At 47.6% G+C, this 27,872-nt stretch overlaps 1 protein-coding gene across 7 annotated transcripts; it reads left to right on the top strand.

Moving 5' to 3' along the window:
- The first annotated feature begins 246 nt into the window (after positions 1 to 246).
- DDX19A (DEAD-box helicase 19A) lies at positions 247 to 27,872 on the top strand. Of its 7 annotated transcripts, none has more exons than XM_025369442.1 (13): positions 247 to 466; positions 4,164 to 4,212; positions 9,631 to 9,681; positions 10,258 to 10,393; positions 10,992 to 11,052; positions 15,733 to 15,825; positions 19,591 to 19,693; positions 20,065 to 20,179; positions 21,433 to 21,610; positions 21,957 to 22,194; positions 24,688 to 24,850; positions 25,844 to 26,035; positions 26,396 to 27,872. In XM_025369442.1, the coding sequence occupies exons 5-13, from the start codon at positions 11,030 to 11,032 to the stop codon at positions 26,455 to 26,457; spliced, it is 1,167 nt and encodes a 388-aa protein (XP_025225227.1). In that variant the 5' UTR covers positions 247 to 466; positions 4,164 to 4,212; positions 9,631 to 9,681; positions 10,258 to 10,393; positions 10,992 to 11,029; the 3' UTR covers positions 26,458 to 27,872. The 7 variants fall into 7 exon arrangements, with proteins under 7 accessions (XP_025225227.1, XP_025225224.1, XP_025225228.1 ...); XM_025369440.1 differs by lacking the exon at positions 10,992 to 11,052 and adding an exon at positions 7,612 to 7,619 and having other exon boundaries at positions 316 to 466; positions 4,164 to 4,216; XM_025369439.1 differs by lacking the exon at positions 10,992 to 11,052.

Below are 27,872 nucleotides of genomic sequence, written 5' to 3'. Positions count from 1 at the left end.
ACCACTGCACTCCAGCCTGGGACAGGGCGAGACTCCGTCTCAAAAAAATAAATAAATAAAAAATAAAATATTAAACGTTGGGTTATTTCAGTGTTAAGTAAGGCAATAAACGGAGGGCTAACAGTTCCACTTCGTAGAGCTCAGGAGTTTTAAAAAGCGAGGAGGCCGCGTCCTGGAAGGGTGAGCAAAAAGCCCGAGGTTTGCGCACAAAGGCAGAGGTCAGTCCAGAGAGACCCAGCGCCGCGCAGAATGATGATGTCGCACGCCGGGTGGGAACTGACGTCACCTGTGCTCACCGCCGCTTCCGGTCCGCGTGAGGTGCATTCTCGCGCCGGTGGCGGGCTTGGGGCCGGCGTTGCGACGTGGTGCGGCGCATATTTTCACAAGTGGGTCGCCCTTGGTCGGGACTATGGCCACCGACTCTTGGGCCCTGGCGGTGGACGAGCAGGAAGCGGCTGTCAAGTCGGTCAGTGGCTTCATCTCCAGGCGGGGAGGACGTAGCAGGGGCCCAGGCGAAACCTGCCTAAAGCACAGGGAGCTCCCCGGGTTGGGGAGGCTCCTGGGCAACGCGCTGCTAGAGTTTGCTGGGGCAGTCACTTGCCCTTGATTTGCTCTTAGAGCTAAAGAGACCAGTGTCGAGCTTTTTATCTCCATATGGGCTGGTTAAGGACTTCATCCTTTGGTATATCCACCCCACTATGCATGCTGTCATTCCTCTATTGACCTCCTCGGTGATGATTATAAGGAAAGCCAAGTTTAGATGCTGATTCTCATTTTCATTACGCGACTGTTCTTCGCATGTTTCTGTGCTACTCTGTATTTAACATTTCTTAGATCCATGCTTAACGTGGTTGGCAGTTTGTAGCTCTTTGCAGAATAACAGATTCACTTTTAGATTTAATACCTCAATCTGCAGATGTTGGAAGGAGGCACTACAAATTGTTTCATTGATGTTTAAAGTGACACTTAGTTTCATATACTTGTTCTTTAAGTAATGAATATTTATTCAACTGGAATGTAAGTACAGCATACACTGTGGCTTTCTGTTCTTATATCTAAGACCTAAGCTTTAGGTTTGTTTAGTGATAATGGACTGTTTTTTGTTGTTGTTGTTGTTTTTGTTTTGAGGCGGAGTTTTGCTCTTGTTGCCCAGGCTGGAGTGCAGTGGCGTCATCTCGGCTCACCACAACCTCCACCTCCCGGGTTCAAGCGATTCTCCTGCCTCAGCCTCCTGAGTAGCTGGGATTACAGGCATGCACCACCACGACTGGCTAATTTTGTATTTTTAGTAGAGACGGGGTTTCTCCATGTTGGTCAGGCTGGTCTTGAACTCCCGACCTCTGGTGATCCGCCCACCTCGGCCTCCCAAAGGGCTGGGATTACAGCCGTGAGCCACCACGCCTAGGCGGTATGGGGATTTTTTGAGAGGGCTATTGACAGAATTAGACAAGGCTGGCAAGGATTTACTGAACTACAGAGAACAGAATATGTTACAAGTGATGGCTAATAGAAATATCGGTGTAGAAGTTATTCTGGGCCGGGCGCGGTGGCTCACACCTGTAATCCCAGCACTTTGGGAGGCCGAGGCCGGCGGATCACGAGGTCAGGAGATCGAGACCATCCTGGCGAACACGGTGAAACCCCGTCTCTACTAAAAAAATACAAAAAAATTAGCCGGGCGTGGTGGCAGGTGCCTGTAGTCCCAGCTTCCCGGGAGGCTGAGGCAGGAGAATGGCGTGAACCCGGGAGGTGGCCGAGCTTGCAGTGAGCGGAGATTGTGCCACTGCACTCCAGCCTGGGCGACAGAGCAAGACTCCGTCTCAAAAAAAAAAAAAAAAAAAAAAAAAGCGAAAGGTTTCTGTTTTCAACTTGGATCCTATTGGTATTACTAACGTTCCAATAACAGGAATACGAAAGTGGGAGGAAGGGCAGATTTGATAAAATGGTGAAGGCAGCCGGGCGTGGTGGCACCCACCTGTGATCCCAGCACGTTGGGAGGCCGAGGTGGGCAGATCAGTCGAGGTCAAGAGTTTGATACCAGCCTGGCCAACATAGCGAAACCCTGTCTCTACTAAAAATACAAAAGTTAGCCAGGCATGGTAGCAGGCGCCTGTAATCCCAGCTACTCAGAAGGCTGAGGCACGAGAATTGCTTGAACCTGGGAGGTGGAGGTTGCAGTGAATCGAGATCACGCCACTGCACTCCAGCCCGGGCTACTGAGTGAGACTCTGTCTCAAAAAGAAAAAAAAAAAAAAAAGAATGGTGAAGGCTGGGCACGGTGGCTCACACCTGTAATCCTAGCACTTTGGGAGACTGAGGCAGGCAGATCAGTTGAACCCAGGAGTTCAAGACCAGTGTGGGCAACATGGTGAAACCCCATTTCTACAAAAATACAAAAAAAAATTAGCTGGGTGTGGTGGTGGCACACTCCTGTGGTCCCAGTTACTCAGGATGCTGAGGTGGGAGGATCACCTGAGCCTAGGGAGGTTGAGGCTACAGTGAGCTGTGATCACACCACTGCACTCCAGCATGGGCGACAGTGAGACCCTGTTTCAAAAAAAGAAAAAAGGGAATGGTGAGTTCAGGTTTGGCTGTTCTGAGTTTAAAATAAGGAGACATCTTGGTAAGTACCTGTTGTGGGAGTCCCCAGGAGATGCCAGGTTTGACGATTTGTTAAGAGAGCTCACAGGCTCGGTATGTAGTTGTACTCACAGATATGATTTATTATAGTGAAAAGATACAAAGCAAAATTAGTGGAAGAAAAAGGCTCATGGGCTAAGTCCAGAGGAAACCAGGCAAACTTCCAAGTTATCTCCCAATGGAGTCCACAGAGTGTGCTTAATTCTTCCGGTAGCAAATTGTAACAGCACGTATGAGGTGGTGTCATGGAAGCTTGTTAGAGACTACTTGAGGCTTTTATTGGGGGCCTGTCATATAGTCACCCTGTGCCTAGCTTGTACCAGAATTCCAGACTTCCAGAAGGAATGCAGGTGGTTAGCATAAATTACATGTTTTTACAAGCAGTTGAGGCAGACTGACCCCCTCTTATCAGTTCTAGGAATGATGGGAACCTTCCCAAAGTCCAAGTTCTCAGGTGACAGCCAAGGGCCAGCCTTGCAAATAGGCTTTCCTAAGGAGAGTGGTCAGGCCTGCTGTGTTCTTTTCTGCATGGTAGCCATCAGGCATTTGGAAATACAGCACTGGAATTCAGGGGAAGGAGCAAGTCAGAGGTATAAAACCAGCAGTTTCCACAAAGAAATTACAAAGCATTATCAAGGGCATGGGCCTTGTACTCTGGAGTTTAAAATCTAGCATTTAGCATCAGATCTATTCTGAAAGACAGTTACTGATAATTGGTTTCAAACCTTGTGAAATCTGTGACCCTAACCTAGCTGTGATATGAATATCACAAATACAGGCCTAAACATACTTGGTGTCTGCTTCTAAGCATTCAGCTTATCAGAAGGCTGGTGTAAATAAATGCTTCCTAATAGTTGAAGAATACCTGTTTTTTCACCACTTAGACTTGTGTACCTTCACTTAATAAATGACTCATGGTCTTAGGTTATCATGTGGCTCTGCTCTCTGGAGTAGAGAAAACCAGTGAAAGTGACAGAAGAAGGCTGGGTGCGGTGACTCACACTTGTAATCCCAGTGCTTTGGAGGCCAGGGTGGGAGGATTGCTTGAGCCCAGGAGTTCGAGTTTGAGTTTGAGTAGGCATGGTGGTCTACACCCTGTGGTCTCAGCTACTAGGGAGGCTGAGGTGGGAGGATTGCTAGAACCCAGGAGGTTGAGGCCACAGTGAGCCATGATTGTGCTGCTGCACTCCAGCCTAGGTTACAGAGTGAGACCTTGTTTCAGAAAATAAATAAATAGAAAAAACTTGAGTTGGGAGATAAGCAGAGTTTGAGGTTTTCTGAAACTTTCCCCCCAACCATTATATTTAGCCCACCCCTCGCCTTGTTTGAAGGCTGTTGAAGATGTTTGAAATGATGGTTTCACACAGACTTTCAGCAGTTCTACTATGAGGGAACAAACCAATTCCCTCAATACTGGTGCTGAAAGTTTCAGACTAGACTTTTACTGAAAGTTTCTCTTTTCTTAGGGACCTTCCTTTTATTGGATCCTTTGCTTAACCCTGTTTTCTTTTACTCCTATTCAGATGACCAATTTGCAGATCAAGGAAGAGAAAGTCAAAGCAGATACCAATGGTGAGTCACTAGTAACTACAAGCTAGAAAAGAGTTCCATGTGGGCCGCTGCTTTGCACTCATAGCTGCATTGTACAAAGAGCTGTTATTTAGTGTAACCGTTAGCTGTTTACAAGCCAGTAAATTAGATTTTGTTACTGAAGGGATATGTCAATTTTCCAAAGTTTATCCTTTGACTTCTTAAAATTAAGAGTCTCTCTATTGGACTGTACTGCTACTGTTCATTTGATAATATTTTGGCTAATTATTTATTTATTTTGTTTGAGACGGAGTCTCGCTTTGTTGCCCAGGCTGGAGTGCAGTGGCGCAATCTCGGCTTACTGCAGGCTCTGCCTCCTGGGTTCATGCCATTCTTCTGCCTCAGCCTCCCGAGTAGCTGGGACTACAGGCGCCCGCCACCACGCCTGGCTAGCTTTTTGTTTTTGTATTTTTAGTAGAGATAGGGTTTCATCGTGTTAGCCAAGATGGTCTTGATCTCCTGTCCTTGTGATCTGCCCGCCACGGCCTCCCAAAGTGCTGGGATTACAGTCGTGAGCCACTGCGCCTGGCCTAAATTTTTTATTTTTTATATTAGATTTTTAAAACTTTATTTGAGACAGGGTCTCACTCTGTCGTGCAGGCTAGAGTGGAGTGGCATGGCATGATCTTGGCTCACTGCAAACTTGCCACCCAGGCTTAAGAGATCCTTCCACCTCACCTCCCAGGTAGTTGAGACTACTGGTGTCCACCACCACACCTGGCTAATTTTTTATGTTTTTAGTAGAGGCGGGGTTTTGTCATGTTGCCCAGGCTGGTCTCGAACTCCTGAACTCAAGCGATCTGCCTGCCTTGGCCTCCCACAGTACTGGGATTATAGGCATGAGTCACTGCACTTGGCCTAATTTTATTTATTTATTTTTTAATTTATTTTTTGAGACGAAGTCTCGCTCTGCCACCCAGGCTGGAGTGCAGTGGCGCGATCTCGGCATACTGCAAGCTCTGCCTCCGGGGTTCACACCATTCTTCTGCCTCAGCCTCCCGAGTAGCTGGGACTACAGGCGCCCGCTACCTCGCCCGGCTAATTTTTTATATTTTTAGTAGAGACGGGGTTTCACCGTATTAACCAGGATGGTCTCGATCTCCTGACCTCGTGATCCGCCTGCCTCGGCCTCCCAAAGTGCTGGGATTACAGGTGTGAGCCACCGCGCCTGGCTATTTTTTTTTAAATAACATCCAGATCCTGCACGAGGTAAATTTTTTAACTTTTTGAAAAGTGAATCTGGGTTCAAAACTCAGAAAGTATAATAAGGTACAAGGATTAGGGCCCACCCTAGTGACCTCATCTTAACTACAGCTGTAGCAACCCTATTTCAAAATCAGGTCACATTCTGAGGTACTGGTTAGGACTTGAATATATGAGTTTGGGGTCAGGGGGCCACACACAATTCAGCTCATAACACCATCCTATCCCATAAGTAGCCACTGTTCATGGATTTTTTTTTTTTTTTTTTTGAGATGGAGTCTTGCTCTGTCGCCCAGGCTGGAGTGCAGTGGCCGGATCTCAGCTCACTGCAAGCTCCGCCTCCCGGGTTTACGCCATTCTCCTGCCTCAGCCTCTTGAGTAGCTGGGACTACATTAACTGGGACTACAGGCGCCCGCCACCTCACCGGCTAGTTTTTTGTATTTTTTAGTAGAGACGGGGTTTCACTGTGTTAGCCAGGATGGTCTTGATCTCCTGACCTCATGATCCGCCCGTCTCAGCCTCCCAAAGTGCTGGGATTACAGGCTTGAGCCACCGCACCCGGCCTGTTCATGGATTTTTAATATTCTTCCAAAGACTTTATGCAAAGCAAATATAAGTATAGATTATCATATTCTCTCAACCAAAATGCGGCATGATATATACAGTACACTTAACTTTTTCACTCAACAGTATCCCTTGGCAAACTTTCCATATCAATACATGCAGTTTCATCCCTGCCTTTTTTTTTTTTTTTTTTTTTTTTTTTGAGGCAGAGTCTTGCTCTGTCACCCAGACTGGAGTGCAGTGGTACGGTCTTGGCTCACTCCAACTTCTGCCTCCTGAGTTCAAGCAGTTCTCCTGCCTTGGCTTCCCGAATAGCTGGGATTACAGGTATCTGCCATCATGCCTGGCTACTTTTTATATTTTTAGTGGAGACAGCGCTTCACCATGTTGGCCAGGTTGGTCGTCAACTCCTGACTTCAGGTGATCTGCCCGCCTCGGCCTCCCAAAGTGCTGGAATTACAGGCGTGAGCCACTGTGCCTGACCCCTCCTTGTGTTTTATAATTATGTGATACTGCATTGTGTCAATATACCATGTTTTTTTTTTGTTTTTTTTTTTTTTTGAGATGAAGTTTCTCTCGTTGCCCAGGCTGGAGTACAATGGTGTGATCTCGGCTCACCACAACCTCCAACTTCCGGGTTCAAGCGATTCTCCTGCCTCAGCCTCCTAAGTAGCTGGAATTACAGGCATGTGCCATGACACCTGGCTAATTTTGTGTTTTTTAAGTAGAGACAGGGTTTCTCCATCTTGGTCAGACTGGTCTCGAACTCCTGAGCTCAGGTGATCTGCCCGCCTCAGCCTCCCAAAGTGCTGGGATTACAGGCTTGAGCCACTGCACCCGGCTGATATACCATGACTTTTTAAGCAATCATAGATATTTGGGTGGTCCCATTCTTTTGCTATTATAAATAATGCTTCATGAAATAACCATGAACTTAGCTCTTTTTACATGTATACAAGTGTTTGTAGGATAAATTCCCCAAAAATGGATTTGCTAGGTCAAAGGTATATGCGTTTGCAACTTTTTCTTTCTTTTTCTTTTTTTTTTTTTTTTTTTTGAGATGGATTCTCTCTCTGTTGCCCAGGCTGGAGTACAGTGGCAGCTCACTGCAACCTCCGCCTGCCAGGTTCAAGCAGTTCTTCTGTCTCTGCATCCCAAGTAGCTGGGATTACAGGTGCACGCCTCCATGCCCGCCTCCATGCCCAGCTAATTTTTTGTATTTAGTAGAGACAGGGTTTCAGTGTATTGCCCAGGCTGGTCTCGAACTCCTGAGCTCAGGCAATCCGCCCGCTTGGCCTCGCAAAGTGCTGGGATTACAGGTGTGAGCCACCACGCCTGGCTTTTTTTTTTTTTTTTTTTTTTTTTTTTGACGGAGTCTCGCTCTGTCGCCCAGGCTGGAGTGCAGTGGCACGATCTCGGCTCACTGCAAGCTCCGCGCCCAGCCTTTTTTTTTTTTTAAAGACAGGATCTTGTAGGCTGGACATGGTGGCTCATGCCTGTAATCCCAGCACTTTGAGAGGCCAAGGTGGGCAGATCATGAGGTCAGGAGTTTGAGACCAGCCTGGCCAATATGCTGAAACCCTGTCTCTACTAAAAATACAAAAATTGCCCAGGCATGGTGGTGCGCGCCAGTAGTCCCAGCTACTTGGGAGGCTGAGGCAGAAGAATCACTTGAACCTGGGAGGCAGAGGTTGCAGTGAGCCGAGATTGTGCCACTGTACTCCATCCTGGGCAACAGAGTGAGACTCTGTCTCAAAAAAATAGGCCAGGCGCGGTGGCTCAAGCCTGTAATCCCAGCACTTTGGGAGGCCGAGACGGGCGGATCATGAGGTCAAGAGATTGAGACCATTCTGGCTAACACGGTGAAACCCCGTCTCTACTAAAAAATACAAAAAACTAGCCGGGCGCGGTGGCGGGCGCCTGTAGTCCCAGCTACTCGGGAGGCTGAGGCAGGAGAATGACGTAAACCCGGGAGGCGGAGCTTGCAGTGAGCTGAGATCCGGCCACTGCACTCCAGCCTGGGTGACAGAGCGAGACTCCGTCTCAAAAAAAAAAAAAAATAAAGACATGCTCTTGCTCTGTCACCCAGGCTGCAGTGCGGTGGCTCAAACTCCTGGGCTCAAGCTGTTCTCCTGCCCCAGCCTCCTGAATAGCTGGGATTACAGGATAATTTTTTAAATTGTTAGTAGAGACTAGGTCTTGCTGTGTTGCCCAGGCTGACATTTGCAGTTTTTCTCAGTATTTTCAAAGTCCTTTCCTTAGGTATTATACCAATTAATATTTCTGGTTTTGTTTGTTTGTTTGTTTTTTTGAGACAAGAGTTTTGTTCTTGTTGCCCAGGCTGGAGTGCTGTGGCATGATCTCGGCTCACCACAACCTCTGCCTCCTGGGTTCAAGCAATTTTCCTGCTTCAGCCTTCTCGAGTAGCTGGGATTCCAGGCATGCGCCACCACACCCAGCTAATTTTGTATTTTTTAGTAGAGACAGGGTTTCTCCATGTTGGTCAGACAGGTCTCAAACTCCTGACCTCAGGTGATCCACCCGCCTCAGCCTCCCAAAGTGCTGGGATTACAGGATGAGCCACTGTGACCGGCCACCAATTAATATTTCCATCAGCAAAAATGAGAGTGTTTTTCTACAATCTCATCACAGAATTAATAGTCAAACTTTTAGAATTTGCCAATCTGAAAGATAAAAAATGGTAGACTGTGTTTGCTAATAAGGCTGTATTTTAAAGTAGGACTGTTAAGAGGTAACATATTCTGATCTGTCTGAAATTAGTCAAAATTTCTAGAAATTTAAAAGTTTTCACCAGGTACAGTAGTTCATGCCAGTAATCCTAGTGCTTTGGGAGACCAAGGCAGGAGGATTACTTGAGGCCAGGAATTTGAGAACAAGCTGGGCAACACGGCAAGACTCCATCTCTACAAAAATGTTTTTGTTTTAAATTAGCTGAGAATAGTGGCGCATGCCTGTAATGCTAGCTACTCAGGAGGCTAAGGCAGGAGGATGTGGTGGTATGCACCTGTAGTCCCAGCTAAGTGGGAGCCTGGGGTGGGAGGATCACTTCGGCTCAGGAGATTAAGGTTGTAGTGAGCTATGATTGCACCACTGCACTTTAGCCTGGGCAACAGAGGGAGACCCTGTCTCAAAAAAAAAAAAAATTCTAGAAATAAAAATTCACTAAACATAAAGAAATGCCAACTATTTATATTTTGATTACTTAAAATAAATTTCCGACTGGGCGCTGTGTCTCATGCCTGTAATCCCAGCACTTTGGGAGGCCAAGGTGGGCGGATCACTTGATTGAGGTCTGGAGTTTAAGACCATCCTGGCGAACATGGCAAAACCCCGTCTCTCCTAAAAATACCTAAATTAGCCAGGTGTGGTGGCACACGCCTAATCCCAGCTACTCAGGAGGCTGAGGCAGGAGAATCGCTTGAACCCAGGAGGCGGAGGTTGCAGTGAGCCAAGGTTGCGCCATTGCACTCCAACTTTGGGCTACAAGAGGAAAACTCTGTCTAAAAAATAAATAAATAAAATAAATTTCAGTGTATTTATTTATATTGTCCCACATTTTTGGTGGTTCTCATATTTGCCTTTCTAATTATGACAACTGTTTTCTTGTGTAGGTATTATCAAAACCAGTACCACTGCTGAGAAAACAGATGAAGAGGAGAAAGGTAACTACTCTTGGATGCCCTTGGCAAGAGACAGTATGACCCAGGGCTTGCCTTCCTGGAGCCAGAGGCACTCCAAGCTACAAGATCCAGGAGATGAGAGGAATCAGAGAAGGAATAGTCAGTGAGAGGAGGAGAACCGAACAAGTCCTGAAGCAGTGGCTCATGCCTGTAATTCCAGCACTTTGGGAGGCTGAGGTGGGAGGATTGCTTTGGGCCAGGAGTTCAAGCCCAGCCTGGGCAACATAGGGAGACCCCATCTCTACAAAAGATTTCAAAATGAGCTGGGTGTGATAGCACACACCTGGACTCCCAGCTACTTGGGAGGCTGAGGTGGGAGGATCGCCTGAACGCAGGAATTCTAGGCTACAGTGAGCTATGATTGTGCCACTGCACTCCAGCCTGGGTGACAGCAAGACCCCATCTCTAAAATAAATAAATAGAGACCTATCAGTGTGATGGTTTTTCTCCAGCCATGCTTGACTGCCCAGCTGCTAGTGTGGAGAGGGAGAAAGAGTGGCTTCATAAGCGTGGGGTTTGCCAGATGAGAATGAAGATCTACTGGTTTCTTCCTGACAGAGGACAGAGCTGCCCAGTCCTTACTCAACAAGCTGATCAGAAGTAACCTTGTCGATAACACAAACCAAGTAGAAGTCCTGCAGCGGGATCCAAACTCCCCTCTGTACTCGGTGAAGTCGTTTGAAGAGCTTCGACTGTGAGTATTCGCTCCTTTCAACAGCTCTTCCTTGCCAGTCTCTCCCCACATAAAACTGCATCTCAGAAATTCTTGTGAGAATTTTTACTTTTAAAAAGTTAGCATTTTTTTTTTTCTTTTTTTTTTTTTGAGACAGAGTTTCACTCCTGTTGCCCAGGCTGGAGTGCAATCGTGCGACCTTGGTTCACTGCAACCTCTGCCTCCTGGGTTCAAGCGATTCTCCTGCCTCAGCCTCCCAAGTAGCTGGGATTACAGGTGCACGGCATCACACCCGGCTAATTTTTTGTATTTTTAGTAGAAACAGGGTGTCACCATTTTGACCAGGCTGGTCCTGAACTCCTGACCTCAGGTGATCCGCCCGCCTCGGCCTCTCAAAGTGCTGGGATTACAGGCATGAGCCACCGTGCCTGGCTATTTTTTTCTTCGTGAAGAAGTCACATGAATAAATCACATGATTCAAAAGTCAAAAAGTATGAAAACATTTGCAGTATTAATTTCCCCCCCAGTGTCTTGGCTACCCTGTTCTCTCGGTAGGAATTTTTTAATGCTTCAAATTTATTAATCATAGCTAAAAGTCTTATTTCTCTTATACTCTTAGAACTTTCAATAAAATATTGGCTGACAGGTGATTTCTGGATGTCAGGAACATTTCTGATTAGGTAAGCCCTTAAGTGAGAACATGTGCTATTTTTTTTTTTTTTTTTTTTTTTAAAAAAAAGGCCAGGCACAGTGGCTCACGCCTGTAATCCCAGCACTTTGGGAGGCCGAGGTGGGCATATCACAAGGTCAGGAGTTTGAGACCAGCCTGACCAACATAGTGAAACCCTATCTCCACTAAAAATACAAAACTTAGCCGGGCGTGATGGCACAGGCCTGTAATCCCAGCTACTCAGGAGGCTGGGGCAGGAGAATCACTTGAACCTGTGAGGCAGACATTGCGGTGAGCCAAGTTCGTGCCACTGCACTCCATCCTGGGCAACAGAGTAAGACTCTGTCTCAAAAAAATATACATATATGTATATTTAGACTATAGGGTTTACAGTCTTACAGTTTATCTGCTTTTTAAAAAATCTATCAAATCTGTTTTTGGTTTTTGTTTGTTTGTTTTTTTGAGATGGAGTCTTGCTCTGTTGCCCAGGCTGGAGTGCAGTGGCGCGATTTCAGCTCACCACAACCTCCACCTCCCAGGTTCAAGCGATTCTCCTGCCTCAGCCTCCTGAGTTAGCTGGGACTACAGGTGCACACCATCATGCCCGGCTAATTTTTGTATTTTTAGAAGAGACAGGGTTTCACTATGTTGGCCAGGCTGGTCTCAAATTCCTGATCTCGTGATCCGCCTGCCTCGGCCTCCCAAAGTGCTGGGATTACAGGCATGAGCCACCGTGCCTAGCCTTATGTTTTAGGTTTACTTCAGTAAATTAATAGAGGATTAAATATGGATCATTGTGTTACATACATGCCACTGTGGCGGGTGTTACAAGGAACACAAGACCTACTTACTATTCTTGCTGCCTGCCAGGATCACAACCATAGAAAGTAGCTGATGAATAAGAATGTGGTGGAATCAATGGATTATTTGCCATAATTCAGCAAAATCTATAGTATGGCCACTGTGGACAAATTGAAGCCACATTCCTTCCAGCTATTACCACTGAGTAAGAGACACATAAAACAAAGCTAACTAGTTGTTAAGTAATCTTGAAGAACAATTTTTTATTTTTATTTCTATTCATTTATTTATTTACTTTTGAGACTGAGTCTCACTCTGTTTCCCAGGCTGGAGCGCAGTGGCACAATCTTGACTCACTGCAACCTCTACCTCCTAGGTTCAAGCGATTCTCGTGCCTCAGCCTCTCACATAGCTGGGATTACAGGCCTGAGCCACCACACCTGGCTCATTTGGGTATTTTTAGTAGAGACAGGGTTTCATCATGTTGGCCAGGGTGGTCTCAAACTCCTGGCCTCAAGCGATCTGCCCACCTCAGCCTCCCAGGCTGCTGGATTACAGGCATGAGCCACTGCACCCAGCCTTATTTTTTTATTTTTAAAAATAGAGGTGTGGTATTGCTGTGTTGGCCAGGTTGCTCCTGAACTCCTGTTCTCAAAGATTCCTCCTGCCTCACCCTCCAAAATTGCTAGGATTACATACAAGTGTCAGCCACAGCACCTGGCCCAAGAACTTTTTTTTTTTTTTTAAATGGAGATGAGGTTTCACCATGTTGCCCAGGCTGGACCAAAAATGTATTTTTAAACAGTTACACTTTTGTTTGGGCACAGTGGCTCACGCCTGTAATCCCAGCACTTTGGGAGGCCGAGGCAGGTGGATTGCCTGAGGTCAGGAGTTTGAGACCAGACTGGTCAAAATGATGAAACCCCATCTCTACCAAAAATACAAAAAAATTAGCCGGCCATAATGGCACGTGGCCTGTAGTCCCAGCGACTCAGGAGGCTGAGGTAGGAGAATTGCTTGAACCCTGGAGGCGGAGGTTGCAGTGAGCTGAGATCATGCCATTGCACTCCAGCCTGGGAGATAAAAGCGAAACCCCTTCTCAAAAAAAAAAAAAATTTTTTTCAGGAAATTACGCTTTTGTATGTGTTTTTTCTATCAGGACTTTATTCGCCAAATCTGTCATCTCCACTTCTATTTTTAAGCTGTATCAGGATACCTAGACATGTGGTATTATTTCCTTAGAGTGACAGTTTGCTCCTCCAAGTATCAACTGGCTTTTTAATTTCTTCCATTTAGAAGACGTGAGCTCTCAGTTTAACCACTGATGAATTGTCCTCTGTAAAAGGCAGGTTCTCTCTGATTTAGTTGTTGGTAGGAAAAGGAAACAAAGAATGAAACCAAGGTCACCTTTTGAGTCTCAATTAAGTAGTGACTTTGTTTCGTTGGCAACCAAGTCAGAAGCTGCCGAGTGTCACAGCATTTTCTCCCAAATGGAAGATACTAAAGATTAAGTTTTTAAAGTTCTTTGTGTCTGAGAACCAACATACGCCAGAGAATTTGCCTTTTAGAGAGCCTACTAAACTCCAAGGAAGGCTTAGAGAACAGTTGGGTGGCCTTTTCTTTAGAAACAGTCTGGTGTGATTTTTCTTAAACATCTTGTCAATTTAGAGGTAGCAGAGAGCTTATTGTAAATGCAGTGTAAGAGCAACTTAAATGATAATTCTTGTATAGCTGCTTACATAAGAAGTTGGTGTCCAGGTGCGGTGGTTCACACCTGTAATCCCAGCACTTCGGGAGGCCAAGGCGAGTGGATCTCTTGAGCTCAGAAGTTCAAGACTTGCCTGGGCAACATGGTGAAACCCTGTCTCTACAAAAAATTTTAAAAATAATTAGCCGGGTGTGATGGCACGTGCCTGCAGCCCCAGCTACTTGAGGGGCCGAGGTGGGAGGATCTCTTGAGGCCCGGGAGGTGTCAGTTGCAGTGACCCCACTTCACACAACTGCACTCCAGCCTGGGCAACAGAGTGAGAATGTCTCTCAAAAAGAAGTTAGTGTGTGTCTGTTTACTTTGATTAGACCTAAGTGAATCTGAGCATTTGTAAAGTTTAGTAGGTTAATTGAACAACCTTTAACTGTTTACTCTATATCAGCTACTAGAAACTGGCTTCATCAATTTTCTTTTTTTCTCACTGGGCGCAGTGGCTCACGCCTGTAATCCTAGCACTTTGGGAGGCCGAGGCAGGTGGATCACCTGAGATTAGGAGTTCAAGACCAGCCTGGCCAACATGGCAAAATCCCGCCTGTACTAAAAATACAAAAATTAGCCAGGTGTGGCAGTATGCGCCTGTAATCCTAGCTACTCAGGAGGCTGAGGTAGGAGACTCGCTTGAACCCAGGAGGCAGAGGCTGCAGTGAGCCAAAATCACGCCATTGCACTCTAGCCTGAGTGACAGAGCAAGATTCCATCTCAAAAAAAAAAAAATTCTTTTTTCTTTTCTTTTTTTTTTTTTTAAAAGAGATGACCTGGCCCTGTTGCCCCGCCCAGAGTGCAGTGGGGCAATCATAGCTCACTATAGTCTCGAACTCTTAGCCTCAGGCAATCCTCCTGCCTCAGTCTCCCAAGTAGCTAGGACTACAGGTGCATGCCAGCTTGTCTAGCTCATTTTTAGAGACAGGGTCTCACTGTGTTGCCCAGGCCAGTCTTTTTTTTTTTTTTTTTTTTGAGACGGAGTCTCGCTCTGTCGCCCAGGCTGGAGTGCAGTGGCCGGATCTCAGCTCACTGCAAGCTCCACCTCCCGGGTTTACGCCATTCTCCTGCCTCAGCCTCCCGAGTAGCTGGGACTACAGGCGCCCGCCACCTCGCCCGGCTAGTTTTTTGTATTTTTTAGTAGAGACGGAGTTTTACCGTGTTAGCCAGGATGGTCTCGATCTCCTGACCTCATGATCCGCCCGTCTCGGCCTCCCAAAGTGCTGGGATTACAGGCTTGAGCCACCGCGCCTGGCCGCCCAGGCCAGTCTTGAACGCCGGGACTCCTCAAGCAATCATCCCACCTTGGCCTCCCAAACTGCTAGAATTACAGGAGTGAGCTACCACGTCCAGCCCATCAATTTCCTTACCTGTTGACAGTCTTGAGTATCTGCACAGCTGGCTTTGGAAGGAACATGGAAAAAAAGGACTTTTAAATCTTAGCAGTATAGTAAATAGTGTTTATTTTCATTTATTATTTACTTATTTAGAGTCCCACTCTGTCACCCTGGCTGGAGTGCAGTGGCTCAATCACAGATCACTGCAGCCTTGACCTGCGAAGCTCAAGTGAGCCTCCCACCTCAGCCTCTTGAGTAGCTGGGACTACAGGTGTACCCAGCTAATTTTTGTATTTTTTTTTTTTTCTTTGTAGAGACGAGGTATCACCGTGTTGCCCAGGCTGGTCTCAAATTCCTGGCCTCAAACAGTTGGCCTGCCTTGACCTCCCAAAGTGCTGAGATTACAGGCATGAGTCACTGCACCTGGCCTATTTTTAGATATATATTTTATAATTTATTTAATGCTATGAATTAATAACCACCACCCTTGCTGTGTCCAGGGAACACTTGTCCTCCAAGGCCAGCCAGATTTGTGGGTCTGCTGAAAGCATTAATTTCTCTAAGAAAATAAAGCAGTCTGTATTTTATGAATTATAGAAATAGTTGCAGATTAAGATTCCTTAGGGAGAGGCAGTAGCTTGGTTTGGTTTGCTTTGGTTATTGACAGTGTTTTTTTTAAGGCATAGGAAAATGCGTCTGACAGAGGTAGGAAGCATCATTCCTAACTACAGAAAAAGATAAGATTCTAGGCCTCTAAACAATTCCAACTTCTAGGCATCCATCCTCTGTCTTCCTGGCTTCCTAGGAAACCACAGCTTCTCCAGGGAGTCTATGCCATGGGCTTCAATCGACCTTCCAAGATACAAGAGAACGCATTACCCATGATGCTTGCTGAACCGTGAGTATGCAGACCAAGTGCATCTCTCCCAGTGTGATTAAATCAGTCTTCCACAAACTGCCTTTTTGTGCCTGAGAACAGAAGGGGCTGTTTGGGGCCACGTGTTTCCTCAGGAAAACAGCTTAGGCAAGTGCAGAGAGAATTGGATGGAGTTAGATACAGTTTCTGCCTTTTCCACTTACCAATAGAAACTTACAGAGAAAAATAGTGCTTTATTCTATGCTATCTTAAAAATTGGGCTTAAGGCCGGGCATGGTGACTCACTCCTGTAATCCTAGCACTTTGGGAGGCCGAGGCGGGTGGATCACCTGAGGTCAGGAGTTTGAGTCCAGCCAGGCCAACATGGCAAAACCCTGTCTCTACTAAAAGTACAAAAAATTAGCTGGGCACAGTGGCCCACACCTGTTATCCTAGCACTTTGGGAGGCCAAGGTGGGTGGACTGCCTGAGCTCAGGAATTTGAGAGCAGCCTGGGCAACATGGTGAAACCCCGTCTTACTAAAATAAAAAAAATTTTTTTAAATGAATTATCTGGGCCTGGTGGCATGTGCCTGTAGTCCCAGCTACTGGGGAGGCTGAAGCAGGAGAATTGCTTGAACCCGGGAGGCAGAGGTTGCAGTGAGCTGAGATGGTGCCACTGCACTCTAGCCTGGGCAACAGAGCAAGACCCTGTCTCAAAAAAAAAAAAAAAAAAAAACCTAACTAAAAATACAAAAATTAGCCTGGCATGGTGGCACGTGCCTGTGGTCTCAGCTACATGGGAGGCTGAGGCAGGAGAATCGTTTGAACCCCAGGGGCAGAGGTTGCAGAGCCGAGATCGCGCCACTACACTATAGCCTGGGAAACAGAGTGAGACTCTGTCTCAAGAAAAAAAAAATTGGGTTTGAAAAATATTATTTTGATGTGAATGGTGTTGCAATGAATTAAAAAACAAACAAAATAGGCCGGGCGCGGTGGCTCAAGCCTGTAATCCCAGCACTTTGGGAGGCCGAGATGGGCGGATCACTAGGTCAGGAGATCGAGACCACCCTGGCTAACACGGTGAAACCCCATCTCTACTAAAGAATACAAAAAACTGCCGGGCGCGGTGGCTCAAGCCTGTAATCCCAGCACTTTGGGAGGCCGAGACGGGCGGATCACAAGGTCAGGAGATCGAGACCATCCTGGCGAACATGGTGAAACCCCGTCTCTACTAAAAAAATACAAAAAACTAGCCGGGCGAGTGGCGGGCGCCTGTAGTCCCAGCTACTTGGGAGGCTGAGGCAGGAGAATGGCGTAAACCCGGGAGGCGGAGCTTGCAGTGAGCGGAGATCACGCCACTGCACTCCAGCCTGGGCGACAGAGTGAGACTCCGTCTCAAAGAAAAAAAAAAAAAACAACAAACAAAATATTATTTGGAAATTTTTGAGACCTACACAGAGGTGTAAAGTACAATACCAAGAATAGCTCTGTAGCCCTATCCTGCCAAGAAAGGAAGCATGTCCAGTTGATAGTTGAAGCCCCTGAATTCCCCTCCTTCCACATCCTGCTCCCACCCTGACCAGAGTGAGCTCCTTTTGAGACAGGGTCTCACCGTTTCCCCGGCTAGAGTGTAGTGGTGCAATTATAGCCCACTGCAGCCTCGACCTCCTGACTTTAAACAAATTTTTTTGTAGTTTGAGAAGCTGAGGCACGTGGATCACCTGAGGTCAGGAGTTTGAGACCAGCCTGGCCAACATGGTGAAACCCCGTGTCTACAAAAAATAAAAAAAAATTAGCTGGGCGTGGCAGCACACACCTGTAATCCCAGCTGCTAGGGAGGCTGAGGTGGGAGGATCGCTTGAACCCAGGAAGCAGAGGTTGCAATGAGCCAAGATTACACCACTGCACTCCAGCCCGAGCGACAGAGTAAGACTCTGTCTCAAAAAAAAAAAAAAAAAAAAAAAAAAAATTTGTAGAGACAGGGTTATCACCATGTTGCCAGGGCTGGTCTCAAACTCCTGGCCTCAAGTGAGTCTCCAGCCTCAGCCTCCCAAAGTGTTGGGATTACAGGCATGTGTTACTGCATCTGGCATATTTATCTTTTTTTCTTTTTTGAAATGGAGTCTCCTCTGTCACACAGGCTGGAGTGCAGTGGTGCGATTTCGGCTCACTGCAGCCTCTGCCTTCCGGGTTCAAGTGATTCTCCTGCCTCAGCCTCCTGAGTAGCTGTGATAACAGGTGCCTGCCACCACACCTGGCTACTTTTTGTATTTTTTGTTTGTTTGTTTGTTTGTTTTTGAGATGAAGTCTCGCTCTGTTGCCCAGGCTAGAGTGCAGTGGTGCAGTCTCGGCTCACTGCAACCTCCGCCTCCCGGGTTCAAGCGATCCTCCTGGCTCAGCTTCCTGAGTAGCTGGGATTACAGGTGCCCACCACCATGCCTGGCTAATTTTTGTTTTTTTAGTAGAGATGGGGTTTCACCATGTTGACCAAGCTGGTCTCGAACTCCTGACCTCGTGATCTGCCTGCCTCGGTCTCCCAAAGTGCTGGGATTACAGGCATGAGCCACCGTGCCCAGCCTAATTTTTGTATTTTTAATGGAGGTGGAGTTTCACCATGTGTTGGCCAGGCTGGTCTCGAACTCCTGACCTCAAGTGATCTGCCCACCTTACCTTATTTAGCCTTTTTTTTTTTTTTTTTTTGTGAGACAGAGTCTAGCTCTGTTGCCCAGGCTGGAGTGCAGTGGCACAATCTCGGCTCACTGCAAGCTCCGCCTCCCGGGTTCACACCATTCTCCTGCCTCAGCCTCCTGAGTAGTTGGGACTACAGGTGCCCGCCACCACGCCTGGGTAATTTTTTGTATTTTTAGTAGAGACGAGGTTTCACCATGTTAACCAGGATGGTCTCGATCTCCTGACTTTGCGATCCGCCCGTCTCGGCCTCCCAAAGTGCTGGGATTACAGGCGTGAGCCATATTTATCTTTTTTAAAAATGACAAACATGCCACCTATTCCCATGATGCTGAGTCCCATAAAGTGGAATGTAAAAATTCCCCCTAAAACATCCACCTGACTTAGCATCTTGTCCATAAAGCTGTGGAAAGGCACACACAGAAGGAGCCAAATTTTGGAATGCATCACGCCTCAGCCAAAAATATTGATGGGAACTTGTCTGGGTACAGATCTTACTCTGCACACTTGATTTCCCTGTGACCCTTGGGGTACAAAACTGGAGTCCTCTAGCTGTGCTAGAGGCTAGAATGAGAATTTCTTGGTGTAAGCCCGTTTAAAATAATAATTTTATTTTACAATTTAAGCAGCTTCTTAACAGCATATTAAAAAATGTATGAGGCCGGGTGCGGTGGCTCAAGCCTGTAATCCCAGCACTTTGGGAGGCCGAGGCGGGCGGATCACAAGGTCAGGAGATCGAGACCATCCTGGCTAACATGGTGAAACCCCGTCTCTACTAAAAATACAAAAAACTAGCCGGGCGTGGTGGCGGGCGCCTGTAGTCCCAGCTACTCGGAGGCTGAGGCAGGAGAATGGCCTGAACCTGGGAGGCGGAGCTTGCAGTGAGCCGAGATTGCGCCACTGCACTCCAGCCTGGGTGACACAGCGCGAGACTCCGTCTCAAAAAAAAAATAAAATAAATAAAATAAAAAATGTATGAAAGTAATTTGTGCTTAGTGGAGAAAACCTGGGTAATACAGAGAAGCATCAGGGGGAAATATGCCTTTCATTCAGAAAGAACGTTGACATGTTACTGAGTTTCACCAATATGTTTCATTTCTGTTCTTCCTTGATCTAGCCCACAGAACCTGATTGCACAGTCTCAGTCTGGCACTGGTAAAACAGCTGCCTTTGTCCTAGCCATGCTCAGTCGAGTGGAGCCAGCAGACAGATATCCCCAGGTGAGGGCTTGTGGGGCTGGGTATCCTGGGTTGCTTGCCCTGGGGAGCGCAATGCCATCTGGTGGGGATTAACGAGAGGTCTGAAGCTTCTGACGCCTTAGGCTGTGGCTCAGGCAGAGCAAGTTCCTACATCAGGCCCTGACCTGGGAGGATGTGCTTGGAAGCAGCAGCCTTAGACCATGGCTTCCAAAGCCCTCTGCCAAGCCAGGGCTACCTGCTGCAGGCTTCAATCTATAGCTGAAAGGTGGGCCTGGATGGAACGACATGCTTCCCTGTGCTATTCAAGTGCTAATAACATCAGCATACTGGGTGCCTTCAGGTCTGTTACCAAATGGTTCTCCTAAACTCATCCTTTATGATTTTTCTGTCAGTGTCTGTGCCTGTCCCCAACATATGAGCTGGCGCTTCAAACAGGAAAAGTGATTGAGCAGATGGGCAAATTTTACCCAGAACTGAAGCTTGCCTACGCTGTTCGAGGCAATAAATGTGAGTACAGCAGGCGACACCTGAACAGTGAGCAGGGTAGGGGGTTGGGTGTTTGAATTTTGAAGATGCGATGACCATATTCAACTTTCTAATGCAGTCTGACTCTGGAGCCTAACTGTGTTGCTCTCTTTGAATCTATTTGAATACCTGCTAATTTGTTAACAGTCTTTTTCAGTCTTAAAATAAGATTTTTGGTTGATAAAAAAAATCCATGCATGGCTCACAGAGTTCTTAATATCTAGAGTTCTTCGCTAAGAAGGTAGAGTTTTGAATTTAGCATCCAGAGTTCTGGTACCTGCTTACCAAAGAGGGATTAACAGGACTGAGGATGGAAGGTTGGGGTCAGCTCCCTTTCTTTAAAAGTAAGCAAAACCAGGTACAGTGGCTCACACCTGCAATCCCAGCCCTTTGGGAGGCCAGGGTGGGAGGATTGTTTCAGCACATGGTTTAAGACCAGCCTGGGCAACATACACACACACACACACACAAAATTAGCCAAGCAGCCGGGCGTGGTGGCTCACACCTGTAATCCCAGCACGTTGGGAGGCTGAGGTGGGCAGATCATGAGGTCAGGAGATCGAGACCATCCTGGTTAACACGGTGAAACCCCATCTCTACTAAAAAATACAAAAAATTAGCCGGTTGTGGTGGCGGGCATCTGTAGTCCCAGATACTCAGGAGGCTGAGGCGGGAGAATGGCATGAACCCGGGAGGCAGAGCTTGCAGTGAGCCGAGATCACGCCACTGCACTTCAGCCTGGACAACAGAGCAAGACTCCATCTCAAAAAAAAAAAAATTAGCCAGCGTGGAAGTGCCAGCTTGTAGTCCCAGCCTTTTGAGAGGCTGAGGCAGGAGGATCACTTGACCCTGTGTGGTCAATGCTACAGTGAGCCATGACTGTGTCACTGCACTCTAGTCTGGGCAACAGAGTGAGACCCTGTCTCAAAATAAATAAATAAATAAACAAACATAAAAAGAGTTGGATGGTGTTGGATTATAGGAGGAAGAAGAAAGGAACTGATGCTTATTGAAGGATTGCTGTGTGGGATTTGATCCTGACCACAGTGCACTGAGATAGGTATCATTCTGCCCACTTCACAGCAGAAGAAACCAAGACTGAGGGGAACACTCATGTGTGTTTTGAAATCTGGAAATAACTTGTTCTCCTAGTCCTAGAAGGATGGGCAGGGCTTTGATTTCCAGAGCTGGCTTTGCCTTTGAAATACCCATGAAAATCACCTGGGTCTCCACAGTGGAAAGAGGCCAGAAGATCAGCGAGCAGATTGTCATTGGCACCCCTGGGACCGTGCTGGACTGGTGCTCCAAGCTCAAGTTCATTGATCCCAAGAAAATCAAGGTGTTTGTTCTGGATGAAGCTGACGTCATGATAGCCACTCAGGGCCACCAGGATCAGAGCATCCGCATCCAGAGGTAGGGATCTCAAGGGCAGAGGACTCCTCAGCCTCCCCATCTGCAGTGTCTTCTCCCTTCACTTCAGACGCCTCCTCTGGCCTCTGCCAGGGTCTTGTCTCTCGTACTCTCAGCAGCATTTGTTTGACAGGCCATTTCCTTGTCAGCACTGACCACAGTCCCTCCCAGCCTGGGCTGAGAAAGGAGACCTAGGGACTCTCCCCCAACCCCTGTCCCCCACCTAGGCCTGCTGCTCCTCCTTCCCCTTCAGCCTTCCTGGGCATCTAGACCCTTCCAGCTGGGGAGGCTGTGCTTCCGCTGCTTCCCGGGGCCACCTGGGGCCACATGCCAGGGCCTTCCCTTGCAGGATGCTGCCCAGGAACTGCCAGATGCTGCTTTTCTCTGCCACCTTTGAAGACTCTGTCTGGAAGTTTGCCCAGAAAGTGGTCCCAGACCCAAATATTATCAAACTGAAGCGGGAGGAAGAGACCCTGGACACCATCAAGCAGTACTATGTCCTGTGCAGCAGCAGAGACGAGAAGTTCCAGGCCTTGTGTAACCTCTATGGGGCCATCACCATTGCTCAAGCCATGATCTTCTGCCATGTGAGTAGTAGCAGCAGTGGCAGGCCTGGCCCTTCCCTCTCAGCCAGCTCCCCACAGGGCTCAGGAGGACTGGATGCCCCTGGGCGCCGTGGGAAGAAAGGAAGTGGTTTCTGAAGATGTAAGAGACAGGCTCTCCTTTAGTGGGGGTAATGGTAGTATCCCATGGGATACATAGCCTAAACATAGAGCCCCTGAACTTTATGTCTTATTTGTGGATGATGTATTATTGCGTAACCCAAGAGAATCAACTCATATTTGTAAGAAAAATTAAAAATTCAACAAGATGGCCAGGCACGGTGGCTCATGCCTGTAATCGCAGCACTTTGGGAGGCCGAGGCGGGCGGATCACGAGGTCAGGAGACCGAGACCATCCAGGCTAACATGGTGAAATCCCATTTCTACTAAAAGTACAAAAAATTAGCTGGGCATTGTGGCGGGTGCCTATAATCCCAGCCACTCGGGAGGCTGAGGCAAGAGAATGGTGTGAACCTGGGAGGCAGAGCTTGCAGTGAGCTGAGATCACACCACTACACTCCAGCCTGGCGACAGAGTGAGACTCCATCTCAAAAAAAAAAAAAAAGTTCAGCAAGATGGTTAGTCATAACATTCACACACATAGTTTTCCAGTCTCAAACAGCAAATACTTAGAAAATAGGATAGTTCTCATTGATAATAGAAAAAATAAATATTTAAGATCTCTGAAGAAAATGTCAAAATGATTTTAGAATAAAAGAGACAGGTGAGCGCGGTGGCTCACGCCTGTAATCCCAGCACTTTGGGAGGCCGAGGCGGGCGGATCACCTGAGGTCAGGAGTTGGAGATCAGCTTGACCAACATGGAGAAACCCTGTCTCTACTAAAAATACAAAATTAACCAGGCGTGGTGGCGCATGCCTGTAATCCCAGCTACTCGGGAGGCTGAGGCAGCAGAATCACTTGAACCCGGGAGGCAGAGGTTGCAGTGAGCCGATATTGCGCCACTGCACTCCAGCCTGGGTGACAGAGCGAGACTCCATCTCAAAAAAAAAAAAAAAAATGGCCAGGCTCAGTGGCTGATGCCTGTAATCCCAACACTTTTGGAGGCCAAGTCAGAAAGATCGCTTCAGCCTAGGAGTTTGAGACCAGCGTGGGCAACATCGGGAGACCCCATCTCTAAAACTCTTTAAAAAAAATTTAGCTGGATGTGGTGGCACACACCTGTGGTCTCAGCTACTCGGAAGACTGAGGTGGGAGGATCCCTTGAGCCCAGGAGTTAGAGGCTGCAGTCAGCTGTGATCATGTCACTGCACTTAGCATGGCTCACAAAGCAACACTCTGTCTCGAAACAAAGAAACATACAAGGTAATGATATAGTGATAACAGTAATATCTCAAATATAATCTACATTCTCCTTCCTCCACTTGTGTCAAAAGTATTCTTTTTTCTTTTTTTGAGACAGAGTCTAGCTCTGTCACCCAGGCTGGAGTGCAATGGCTTCATCTTGGCTCACTGCAACTTCTGTCTCCCGGGTTCAAGTGATTCTGCTGCCTCAGCCTCCAAAGTGGCTGGGATTACAGGCACCTGCCATCATACCCAGCTAATTTTTATATTTTTGGTAGAGGAGTTTTCACCGTGTTGCCCAGGCTGGTCTTGAACTGCTGACCACAGGTGATCCACCTGATGTGGCCTCCCAAAGTACTGGGATTACAGGCGTGAGCCACTGTGCCTGGCGCAAAAAAATATTTTTTTTTTTTTCTTTTGAGATGGTCTCACTACCTTGCCCAGGCTGGACTCAAACTCCTGGGCTCAAGCGATTCTCCCACCTCAACCTCCCAAGTAGCTGGGACTCCAGGCATATGGCACTGTGCCCAGCTCATCTTTATTGCTTTTTGTTTTGTTAAATCCAAGAGCCAGTCAAGGTTTGCTTGTTGCATTTAATTGTCATGTCTCTTAAGCCTCCTAAATCTAGAAGAATTTCCTCACCTGCATTTTATTGCCTCCCATTACAATGATTCTCCTGCCTCAGCTCCTGCAAGTAGCTGGGACTTACAGGCCCACGCCACCATGCCTAGCTAAATTTTTTGTAGAAACAGGGTTTGGCCATGTTGCCCAGGCTGCTCTCAAACTCCTGAGTTCAACCGATCCACGTGCCTCTGCCTCCCAAAGTGCTAGGATTACAGGTGTGAGCCACCATGTCTAGCCAGGTACAAATATTTTTGTAAGATTACAACCCAGGTGACATTGTTACTCCCTGTTGCGCTATATCGGGTTTATAATTTTAAGAAATTTAGCCTTTAGCTGCTAGGTTTCAGGAGCAGTTTTCCAGATCAAAAATATCTTCAGCTGAGTGTGGTGCCTCACGCCTTTACTCCCAGCACTTTGGGAAGCCAAGACAGGATAATGGCTTGAGCCCAGGACTTTTGAGATCACCCTGAGTGACAGCAAGACCCTGTCTCGAAAAGAAAAAATATATACTCAAATACTTTTCATTTCTCAATTGTTTTTTTTCTTCCAGACTCGTAAAACAGCTAGTTGGCTGGCAGCAGAGCTCTCAAAAGAAGGCCACCAGGTGGCTCTGCTGAGTGGGGAGATGATGGTGGAGCAGAGGGCTGCGGTGATTGAGCGCTTCCGAGAGGGCAAAGAGAAGGTTCTGGTGACCACCAACGTGTGTGCCCGCGGTGAGCAGAGGACGTGTCCTACCTGGTCTGCCAGGCTCGGGGTCCCAGGCCCAGTTAGAGCCAGAAATTCTTGTATACAGGAAAGTTGTATGGGCTCAGGGAGATCGGTGTGGCTGGTGACAATATTCCTTTCTAGGAGAGACTGTTTGCATTTCCCTCAGGTGATAAGAACTCACACATGCTGGGCACGGTGGCTCACACCTGCAATCCCAAGGCAGGAGAATTACTTGAACCCTGGAGATGGAGGTTGCAGTGAGCCAAGATTGTGCCATTGCACTCTATCCTGGGTGACAGAGTGAGAATCCGTCTCCAAAAAAAAAAAACGAAGAGGCCAGGCGCAGTGGCTCACGCCTATAATCCCAGCACTTTGGGAGGCCGAGGTGGGCAAATCACCTGAGGTCAGGAATTCGAGACCAGCCTGACCAATATGATGAAACTCCATCTCTACTAAAAATACAAAAATTAGCCAGACGTGGTGACATGCGCCTGTAATCCCAGCTACTCGGGAGGCTGAGACAGGAGAATTGCTTGAACCCGGGAGATGGAGGTTGCGGTGAGCAAGATCACGCCATTGCACTCCAGCCTGGGCAACAAGAGCGAAACTCCATCTCAAAAATTAAAAAAGAAAGAAAAAGAACTCTCACAGAAGCCAGGAGTCCTGACTTGGTGGAAGGAAATGTACAGGCATCTGAGTGGTAGAGAACAGAGCCTGCTCTTCCAGGGGCGCCCATCTCCAGAACATTGTGTCTCCCAGAGACACAATCTCCCTGATTGATTTCATGATTTTGTTGGCACCTGCCAAAGTTCTCTTCTTTTCCTCTGGGTTCTGCTGCCTGCCTATATGTGCCCTCTCTTGTACCCAATTCCCAGAGTTGGCCTGTCCCAAATTCTTTCCCTCTATCCAAAGTTGGTATGCATTGACCTACCTGTGGACAACAGTGATTTCTGTCTCCTGTCCTTAGTCCTCTCACCCTCTATCTCTCCTTCCCATAGGCATCGATGTTGAACAAGTGTCTGTCGTCATCAACTTTGATCTTCCCGTGGACAAGGACGGGAACCCTGACAACGAGACCTACCTGCACCGGATCGGGCGCACAGGCCGCTTTGGCAAGAGGGGCCTGGCAGTGAACATGGTGGACAGCAAGCACAGCATGAACATCCTGAACAGAATCCAGGAGCATTTTAGTGAGTCCCGGGGAGGGTCCTGTGCCTGGCGCCCTTTACTAAGCGGGGCGGGGTGGGGAAAGGGGTAGGATCTTCTGTAGCCCCGAGAGAGGCTCTGTCCCTGGCACACTCCCCTCCTTTCTGACCATATGGCAGTTCTCAGGGCCACACCTGGAGACTTCAGGACCCAAGGACTCCAAGGACAGCTCCCCCATGACCGGGCTTCGGGGCGTGGGGCTCTGACTGTTGCTGTCAGTGACTAGGGGCCCTGCTGCCCCCTGCTCAGGCACCCGGAGCCTTTGGGGATGAATGAATGATTGCTGTGGCCCGGGGTGGGGCACATTCCTGGGCACAGTAGAGACCTGTGTATTTTTCCCCCAGATAAGAAGATAGAACGATTGGACACGGATGATTTGGATGAGATTGAGAAAATAGCCAACTGAGAAGCTCCACCAGCCACTGGTGCCAGCCCTGACACTGCCCCTGCACGGGAGAGAAGTGCGTTCAGGGCACAGCCCCCAACATCACCCCAAGGACAACGGCATGAGTAGAGAGAAACTACCTACCTCACTTCAAATTATGTTTGGACTTGACAAAAATGTGTGCAAATGACAGGGGGCAGTAGAAGGAAAAATTTGCATTTTGGAAAATTGGGTCCTTTCCCTACTTTTTTAAAAGCCACATTTCCCACATCTTTATAATAATCTGGTCACATTGGCAGTCACTAGCCCCAAGACCCCCTTCAGATTTTGGCTAGGCATCGTGGAACCAGCTCCAGCCCTTGAAGAAATGGTAGACATGCAGGTTGTGCGGAGGAGGCTGAGTGGAAAATGGTGTGAGCCTCACCGCCATGGATTGAACGAGGGAAGCGGCAGCAGAGGAGGCCAGAGCTGCCCCCTCCCTGTCTCTTCACTGGACCCTTCACATGTGTTTCTCTTGCCCTTGGGCCGTCTTCCTTCTCCTGAAATCCAGAGACTTTCTTGCTTATCCCTTCTCCGTTTCACTTCTGTTCTCTGCTGCAGAAAGTAGCCTTGCGTATCCCTGATGAGCAGCTCAGCTACTTTGTAAACTTCAGATTTGGAGAGAAACATGGAAGTCAGTGAATCCTGACCTCTTGAGAGAGAGTGACCTGGCAAGGGCCGATGAAGGGGCTGGGCCTGGTCTTGACTTCTCTTCCTTCTCTCAGTTGCTCCCTCTGCTTAGGCCCCTGGTACTCAGTTTCGGCAGCCGGGAGACCCCAGGTGAGTTTGTGAGCACACACGTAGTTGGTTCTTACCCCTGGGTGTCACACTGGGCCGGGAGTTGAGCAACAGTTTGGAACGGAAGTTATGACCAAGGGAATACTCTGATTATGCTGCTCATTTATAATAGTGGACATTATGAAGAGCTCTGATTCCTACATAATATGAATAAGGATGAATAGGCCGGGCGTGGTGGCTCATGCCTGTAATCCCAGCACTTTGGGAGGCTGAGGCGGGTGGATCAGTTGAGCTCAGGAGTTCGGGACCAGCCTGGCCAACATGATGAAACCCCGTCTCTACCAAAGATAGAAAAAATGTAGCTGGGTGTGGTGGCGCACGCCTGTAGTCCCAGCTACTCGGGAGGCTGAGGTAGGAGGATCGCTGAAGCCTGGGTAGAGGCTGCTGTGAGCTGAGATGGCGCCACTGCACTCCAGCCTGGGTAACAGAGTGAGACCCTGACTCAATAAATAAATAAGGATGGATAAATTATAGCTGTATGCATCATTCATTATGCTAAGACATTTTAAAGTAATTATGAGAAATGCTCTACTAATCATGATTTGTTTTTATTTGTATTTTTCCGCTTATTAGACAAATATATACTCATTTTAAAAAGG

The sequence above is a fragment of the Theropithecus gelada genome, chromosome 20 (assembly GCF_003255815.1).
Source record: "Theropithecus gelada isolate Dixy chromosome 20, Tgel_1.0, whole genome shotgun sequence".
NCBI lineage: Eukaryota > Metazoa > Chordata > Mammalia > Primates > Cercopithecidae > Theropithecus > Theropithecus gelada.
This window is presented reverse-complemented; position numbering and strand designations above follow the sequence as displayed.

What these genes read in the sequence shown, in the direction of transcription:
- DDX19A (XM_025369438.1), top strand. Translation starts at nt 410, where the DNA reads ATGGCCACCGACTCTTGGGCCCTGGCGGTGGACGAGCAGGAAGCGGCT. An exon ending in CGCTGTTCGAGGCAATAAAT is followed by an intron (nt 20,180 to 21,432) that starts GTGAGTACAGCA and finishes GGGTCTCCACAG; the next exon opens with TGGAAAGAGGCCAGAAGATC. An exon ending in CAGAGCATCCGCATCCAGAG is followed by an intron (nt 21,611 to 21,956) that starts GTAGGGATCTCA and finishes CTTCCCTTGCAG; the next exon opens with GATGCTGCCCAGGAACTGCC.